The sequence below is a fragment of the Oculina patagonica genome, chromosome 1 (assembly GCF_052425735.1).
Source record: "Oculina patagonica isolate OP01 chromosome 1, crgOcupat, whole genome shotgun sequence".
In the NCBI taxonomy this organism is placed as follows: domain Eukaryota; kingdom Metazoa; phylum Cnidaria; class Anthozoa; order Scleractinia; family Oculinidae; genus Oculina; species Oculina patagonica.
This window is the reverse complement of record NC_135758.1, coordinates 25,582,388-25,590,840: the sequence shown is the minus strand read 5'-3', so window position 1 is coordinate 25,590,840 and position 8,453 is coordinate 25,582,388. Positions and strand designations below refer to the sequence as shown.

The 8,453-nt window shown below is 36.3% G+C and overlaps 1 protein-coding gene across 2 annotated transcripts in view; it reads left to right on the top strand.

Moving 5' to 3' along the window:
* Nucleotides 1-1,132: 1,132 nt before the first annotated feature.
* LOC144643978 (immunoglobulin superfamily containing leucine-rich repeat protein-like) overlaps nucleotides 1,133-8,453 on the top strand; it is a 48,719-nt gene continuing 41,398 nt past the window's right edge. The window contains exons 1-4 of one of the 2 annotated variants that reach the window (XR_013569007.1): nucleotides 1,133-1,220; nucleotides 4,139-4,350; nucleotides 5,121-5,192; nucleotides 7,793-8,139. Coding sequence is in view for 1 of the 2 variants with exons in the window: in XM_078503382.1 (XP_078359508.1) it covers nucleotides 4,139-4,350; nucleotides 5,121-5,192; nucleotides 7,793-7,892 (384 nt within the window). In the remaining variant the exon portion in view is untranslated. Of the gene's footprint in view, nucleotides 1,221-4,138; nucleotides 4,351-5,120; nucleotides 5,193-7,792; nucleotides 8,376-8,453 lie in introns of those variants that run through there. The other variant, XM_078503382.1, reaches the window with a different exon arrangement.

Below are 8,453 nucleotides of genomic sequence, written 5' to 3'. Positions count from 1 at the left end.
AGTTAGTGAGTAACGGAGCCTTGTATCTGGTGGCAACGAAATCCACAGGAGAAGCGCACCGTAGGAAAGAGCTCCATAGCAGTAGGAGCGCAGATAATAAGACGAAACAGCTTGCTGCATGCTGGACGACGATTTTATATTACGCATGGAAACATACATGTTTATAAGACAGTAATATATGACGGCGCTTATCTATGTAGAGCCCTATTAGTTACGTTTCAGCGTGAAGCACATTAAGTCAAACGGCGAAGCGAGAGGAGCTACACATTTTATCAGCAAAAGTCAGCCAAAACTTGTACTTTCCAAGTGAATTTTTTCTTTAGAAAACAAAACATATTCTTCAAACAAGTCACGATATGCACGTAAAAAAGGATTAAGCTAGTTAACGTCTTTGACAAGACAGACACGATAAAGAAAAGAAAGCTGACCTTGTTTGGTACCAGGAGTCTAAACAGTGAATAAGCAGAAGTTTATGCATAGATGTTTTGAAATCAAAGCATATTCTTCAAAACAAGTCACGAATTCAGTGATATGCATGAGTAAAAGCATAAAGGTCAACGTCTTCGAAAAGCCAGACACGATAAAGAGAATAGCTTACCTTGTTTGAAAGCAGAAGTTTAGGTAGTCGATAGATCTAAGTCAAGAATGGAGCGTCCAAGTCTTCCCTGGCTTCCTTAAACTATTTATATTTTTTATACATCGAAACCGAAAGTAGTCAATTCATGACATGACGTCAGACAAATAGAGTACCACATCGATATTTGTGCATGCTTTCACTTGCGCTATAAATACACTTACAATTTTGGTAGTAAGGACGTACAAGGAATGAATCAAGCACTAAATATCAAATAAGTGTTCAATAGTGTTCTTGGAGTGAATATTCACACTGATGAAGGGGTTTCCCCGAAACAACTGTTTCTATACAGCATTTAATGCACTCCAATAACATTATTGAACACTTTAATATTGATAACTATTTTGAGTGCTACGCAGCAACAACTCTTTTTTGTGGCTGTTGAATATCAAACAAGGTTTACGGTGACAGCATTTCCTTTGATATTGCGCTCACGAAGTTGTGTTAAAACGCAACACACCTTATTACCCTGGCATTGTCACAATATCAGTTAGGGGAAAAATAGATAAAGACTTCCTTTTTTTTTTTAAAATTGAATAACTACTGATCTTTCTCCCCAGTCTTATGTTCTTTCCAGCGAGTTAAGGTAAGCATATATTTCACGTTATTTTTACAAAGTCCTATGGTAGGCATTGTAAGGAAGAACGGTACAAGGCCAAACAAAATCTACTTGTACGCTGTAATCCAAAAATGATAAATGACTGATGCTTTAGTAGAATGATTATTCTAGGAAATTGAATAAGACGAACCGATCGCAATTCAGCGCTGTTCAAAACCTCGACCTCATCAAGATGTTTCGCACATATAACTTGCAAAAAGAGAATCAAAGAAATCAACTTTTCAGGTTATGGCAATAAGTGTTTTGGCTCCTATAATTATACATATGAAGATAAGATGGTGGTTTATCGATTAAGGATTTATATCGTAGCAATTTTCCTGAAGTTATTTGACCGAGGCATAGCGCCCAGTTGTGCATACCAAAAGTGTTGATTTGTACTACTTTCCTTTTTGGTCACTTTTATGTTTTGACGAGCTTATCCGTATTTTTGCGATTCAGTACGTGAGTGAGTTTAAGTTATCGATAATGGAACTGATTTATATTTTTCAGTCTGTCGAAGGCCATCGCATCCCCATTTTGAAATTTATTCTTTAAGCTAGTTTTACTATTATGCCGTCGTAAAGAAAACGGAAAGAGGAGAAGGACTGTTGAGTAAACCGGTGTGGCAAGTTTAAAAATATATGTACATTTACTATATACCGTTATTGTGAGCTGTCGAGCAACCGGTTTTACATACAGAAGTACGAAGCTAAAGTAACCCCCCCCCCCCCCCCCTCACACACCTCACAACCCCCAAAAAAGCCCTGTCACACAGAAATAAATCACTGTACTAAAGCACAAAAAATACTTAACTTTACAACTTTATACGTAATATCGAAAACTGCTGGTCGTGAATCGAAACTAAGAGGTTTGTTGTACATGCCTGACTCAGACTCGGCTCATTAAGTTACGTAAAACTCAACCACAACAAATTACCCAGGCATTGTCACAATATCAGTTATGTATGAGATAGTCATAGACTTCCTGGTTTGGATATGCATTAAAAACTGATCTTTCTTCTTGGCGGCCTTACGCACTTTCCAAGCTAAGATAAGCATAAGGTAAGCTAAGGTAAGCATATTGCTCTCTCTATCTTATTACGACCAGACCTATCTTAGGTAATCCTTTGTTAATTGGGCAGGATGTAGTTTTAGATACATTTCCAGTCATCTCAGCCACCTTACCTGAATTTGCCAATAAGAGCTCAAAAACAGCTCTGTCCGATGTGTGTAATGTTGAATCATCCCCTTTATTAAAACTTCAAACGGCGAGGAAAGATGAGCTACACATTGTATCGGAAAAAGCGAAAATCAGCTCACAACTTGTATTTTTTCAAGTAAATGTTGTATTTTGAAGAACTTGACATATTCAACGAAACAAATCGCAAGTTTAGTGATAAGATTAAAATAATTTAAATCACGATAGTCCAATTCCAAGTCAAAGGGTAACAAAAAGGCCACTTTGTGAATAATACTAGATATTCGTAAGGTATTCAGAGTGTTAAAGCCATAACATTTCACCAAGGGCATCTATGAAACTTTCGGGAAACGAAACCATTAGCGGCACTCTTTTTGAGGGCATTGTGTGAAGAATCACTTTCTATGCTCATCATATTGTTCCTATAATTGACGAATAATATAGAAAAAAAATGAGAATGGAAAATATCGCTTCATTTTCCAAAATAACTAATTCTCAAAAAAATTCCAAAATAATCAAGACATTCTCAACTTCCTATTTATTTAGTTTTGAGAAAATGGGGCACACTTTATTAACCGCACGGTAATCGACTTAGCGCAGTTCTTAACTCGTTTGTGGATTTATTTTCATTTTGTTGGTGACCAGACCCGTAATCCCTCGGCCAGATTTTTATTCACGCAACATCTGATGTTCACTCGCCAAACGTTATCAGTAAATCATTGACCTACTGATAATTTCACTAATATTTTACTCTTTATTTAGTGTGGCAAATATTGCCTTGTCGTGTTATGAAGAGATAATTTTAAATAAAGGTCATAACATCATTCAGGAAATGTGTCGACGTAGCCATTATTCGGTGGCTACGTGGAAACAGCTTCAGTTGCAGGGTATTTTGTAGTTTAGCCTCTCGATCTAACAGTAATTTTCTGAATATTTATTTTCTATTTTGTATGTGTGGAATAAATTTCTCTTCCTTTGTCATTCAAGCGAGTTCAGAAATTTGCAATGCAAACAAGAACGTCTCATAACTTGTATAGATAACATCATTGGTGGGGAAATTACCACTGTGCTAAAGATAGCTGTGGATAACTTAAATCTCGGATTATGTCACTTGCGCAACTATTTTTCCAGCCCCTCACTCATCGCGCAGAGCATTTAATAAAACCTTTTTTTTTGGTTTCTTGAGAGACCGATATAAGCGCACTGAAGATGTAAATGGCTGACATCCGAATCCTTTGCCGGAAAACCCATCCGCCCTTACACAGTTCACAAACGCAAGACTGCGATCATTGTGAAGAGCGGTACCGTTCCACGTCTGAGTATATAAGCATCGAAAGGGGCGTTCGCTTGCCACTAAAATACGAATAGTTTTGAAATAACATACACATTGCCCTTCGAATCAGTCAATATTTGCTTGATTAAGCGCGGTCACCGTTTTACGTTAACATTTGGGAATCTTGTTTTATATTTTGATAAATCACATCACATCACATCTCCTTATATCACATCACATCATATCGTATTATTTTATAATTTATTTATTTATTTTTCTCCACCACTTTAGATTAAATTGGCTTTTCTTAGGTGTCCAGAAAACTCTCTACTTGTCTCCCTCCAAAAGTATATATTGGAAAATTCAGAGCGAGGTATTTAACAGTTAAATTAACATAATAGACTACTATAATGATTGAAGCTTTTTTCCTCTGCAGATGGAGAAAGCATCTTCAGCCCAGCGTTTGTTGTATGTTGGTCTGACGCAGTTCATATTAGTTTGGTGGTTGGCTGCGTCTGGTTTGTGTTGTTTGGAAGATGTTCACCCAGGGAAATGTACTTGCAAGCAATTTGGCCACACCCGGATCACTGTTAAGTGTCAAGGAATTAAGCAAGTACCACGTGATTTACCATCCAACACGGCCGCGCTGTAAGTGCAACATATAAAAATATACTCTACAGTTTCGTGATATTTCTCCGAGCTTTACATGGGCGAGTAAAAACGCAATGAATGAGTAAAATTTCTTAGTATATATTTACATATTTTATATTTAGGGGGTTGGCTCTATATGAGGATTGGGTTCCTCCCTGCCGACACCCTTTTGCAATATTATTATTATTTTTTCTCTTTTTAATTGCAATAAAGTTGTTATAAATAAATAAATATAAATAAAATAAATACAAAACCGTTGAATAGGGGATTTATATTCGATTTCCTTTTTTCTTCAATTATTTTTAAGCTTCACGACACCCTTATATAATGAGCATTTCCTTGACCGTATACCTGTAAAGTAACGATCCTCGCTAGCAATGGGGGTCGTTACTAGGTCTAAACTGAGCGGAAAGATTGTTACAAACACTAGATAACCGACAATCTAGTCAACATACCATTGCAATAAAATATTCTTATGATATTAAAACATCGCACTTCCGTTGCGTGACACAGGTTGCACGTGCTTTTAATTTGGTTTCCCGGCCGCCGGGTACCTTGACACTTCCTAAAACTACATACTAACTTCCTATCTGGGTAAATATATGCATAATATAGCATATACAACGTATTTTATTTTATTTTTATCATGAATTACGTATTGTATGAATTTTTATACTCCCTTTTTGGCTATAGATTATTAATTTACCATTACATGAAGAGCCGAAAACGGTCTAATCTCTTCTGGTGTTGCCATGGTTTTCTTTCAGAAATCTTTCTGGAAACAGATTGAGCTCGATCCATGAAGACGCCTTTAGGAATCTGACATTACTTAGTTTAATGTAAGTTAGTTACTTTAGGGACGGACCATTATTTTTTTTGGAGGGGGGGGGGGATGGAAAATATTGAAAAAATTGTTTGCAGGGCCTGGAAGACAAAATATTGTTTGCAACACGATATGTATAACAAAAAATAGTAAGATTTCGAAAATGTTTGCAGAGGTGCATAAACTAAAAAAAGTTTGCAGAGGAAAATGTTTCATCCCCCCCCCTCCAAGAAAATAATGGTCCGTCCCTTAACTCTAATTCGTCTCGACAACATTCTGTAGTTGTTGTTTTTTTTTGCGTAGGAAATCGAAAAATCTCGAGGAAAATTCGTGATTAACCCTTAGACGTTCAAGGAAAAAGAGGGGTTGATGTCAACCCCTTGAAGTTTTTTCGTAATTTTGAATATGGAGGTTAACTTTATGGAGATTTACTTTAACATTCAGTAGCTTTTCATTCGTCTCTTTTTCTTTAAAATGATTTTTGAAGTTGCTATGGCAAAGTCAAAATTTCAAGCAGGATCGGCCAAAAATCGTATTTTTGGACAAAATTCCTCATTTTACTTTTTTTGGACAAATTTCCTTACTTTATATTCCATTAGCATTCCGCATTGATTTTGTATCAACTTTCGTCATCGTATACTTTTGAAGAAAATAGTGAAAATAGTGGATCCAAAATGGCGGCACTAATGACGTCAGACGCGTGTCTCTTAATCCATTTCACGCGTCTTACATGTCTTCATGTATCGACTGTGACGACTTCTACTCTTAATTGGTAAAAATAATATATTACTCATTCTCTTGAGTTTTCCTCAACCTCGAAACCAAGTTACAACTTCATAAATTTACTACAATAGAGGTTGCTTTGAATGTTAAGGCTACCACTTTTGGCGGCTACAATTGAAATTATTTATAACTTCGCGGTTTATTTGATTTTATAGAGATCTGCGTACACTATCACCATTATGATAGTGCATGTTACTAACAGACCCCAGCAGTATCTTTCTCCCACAGTTGAGGATGTTGAATGCACTATTTTGTTTTGGAAAAAGCATACCTTTCTTAACATTTTTGGTCATTTTTGGGGTGTTAAATTAGGCTTATTCCATCGATATATAATTGATGGCTTGCACTAGTTATAAAATATATAGGTATGGCATTTCTATGAACATAATTTCCTTTTGTTCTCGCTAGGTAGCCAGCCAATCACCAACAATGCTTCTTGGCGAGTTTTTAGAACAAAAATAATACATAAATATTTTAATTTTTGTTATTTCTCCTTTATATTATTTATTTACTTATATATTTTAGTTAGTTAGTTAGTTAGTTAGTTAGTTAGTTAGTTAGTTAGTTAGTTAGTTAGTTAGTTAGTTAGTTAGTTAGTTAGTTAGTTAGTTAGTTAGTTAGTTAGTTAGTTAGTTAGTTAGTTAGTTAGTTAGTTAGTTAGTTGGTTGGTTGGTTGGTTGGTTGGTTGGTTGGTTGGTTGGTTGGTTGGTTGGTTGGTTGGTTGGTTGGTTGGTTGGTTGGTTGGTTGGTTGGTTGGTTGGATGGTTAGTTAGTTATTTAGTTAGTGTATATAAATTATATTTAAGTTTTATCACTTCTCAATGTACTGTTTTGGTCACTGAAAAACCTTTTTTAGGGGTGCTCAATAAAAGTTCTATTATAATCATTTCATCGGGCATTGTGGCGTATTTTGCAGGCTAAAATGGAGAATTCAGCGGGCTAAAATATATTTTAGCCCGCTGCGGTGGACCAATCAGAAACAAGAAAAAAACGAAGCCAGCCAATCAGAACTGAAAACCATTCAACTGTTCTTGCTGGCTGGAACAAGCTGCCATAATTTCAGGCTTCGTTTAATTTGAGTCGAGACGCTTCAAAACTGTTTTTGAGCTTTATAACGACAAAATGTTTGAAGGACTGAACGGGAAAGCAAATTTTCATTCTTCTCAGCTAGATGAAGAGGAATTACAGAAACTCAAAGAAAAATCCAGGCGGCGAAGTGAATGTAAGTTTGTCTTCGTCGAGCGAAACTCGCTCAATTGAATTTCAGGCATATTCCAAACTTCCAGTTCAGTTAACAGCACAATTAATTTAAACACTTCTAAAAGACGACTATTTCTTTGCTGCCGATAGAATTTTGTAATTTCCTTTTCAAGCAAAGATTGTTTTGAGTAATTTTGCCGTTTTCTGCCGAGTTTTGTAAACTTTTAAACCTAGTTTTCAATCAGAAATAAAACGCCGACTAGTAACGGCAGTGTTCACGATATCGCTTACTGTTTTCTGAAATGATTATAATAGTAATTGAGTTGATGTTCTTGGGCGTAAATATGTTTTTGGCCCTTCTCAGAGCTCATTTTTGAGGCTGAGTCGGGTCAAAAACATATTTACGCCCGCGAACATCAACTCTATTGTTATATCCACTTGAATCGGTGCAACAAAGCTCAGATAGCGACGAATGGAAGAATATTTTTGCGAGTTGAATTTTTTAATAAAAAATGGTCATTTGCACATAACCATGTCTCCCCTCCAGAAATATGCTATCGTCCACTATTTTGCACGTCTGAAGGATTTGTTCTTTAGATTTATTTATGTACAAACGCTGTGTTTTATTTTCAGAGATCTTTCAGGGAACAGTTTGCAGTCAATTCCATACGGTACCTTTCGGAATCTGACAAAGCTAACAGATATGCAAGTAGAATTATCTGTCTTTATTTGAAAAATTAGCTATAACCGAGAAAACAACAACTGCATGAGAAACAGAGTGAAAGAAGGGAAACTGGATTTTTAAGGAAGTTTCAAGGTTTGGTAGTCATACGGAACTTTGATCCAATACTTTTGTAAAATAAAAAAAATTAGAAAAATTAAAATTAGAAACAGATTTCGAGATAGTTGTTGTCTTAAACCTTAAGGTGTTTTGATTAGGACAAGAAGGAAACTGTTGGTTTCCTAAGTCCTGCCACACAGTTTCTTGTACGTAATATATGGTAACTCTTTAAGCTTCCTCTCTGGCTAACGAAATGCCTAACCAGACTATTTTAAACTTATCTCATGCTATTGTAGGTTTAACTGTTTGTTTGCTAAACAACAAGCCTGTGATCAGGCTTACTTTTGGGTCACTTGGCGTCTCGCGGGTCTTGCTTCGCTCGCATACTATTTCTTGCGGCTTTGATTTACGGCTCGCGCGTGTGACACGTGCAAACTTTAACCCTATTCAGACCGGGCTTTTTTGGACCTTCTCAGACCGGGGGGGCTTCGGAAGCCCCCCCCTATGTAACTT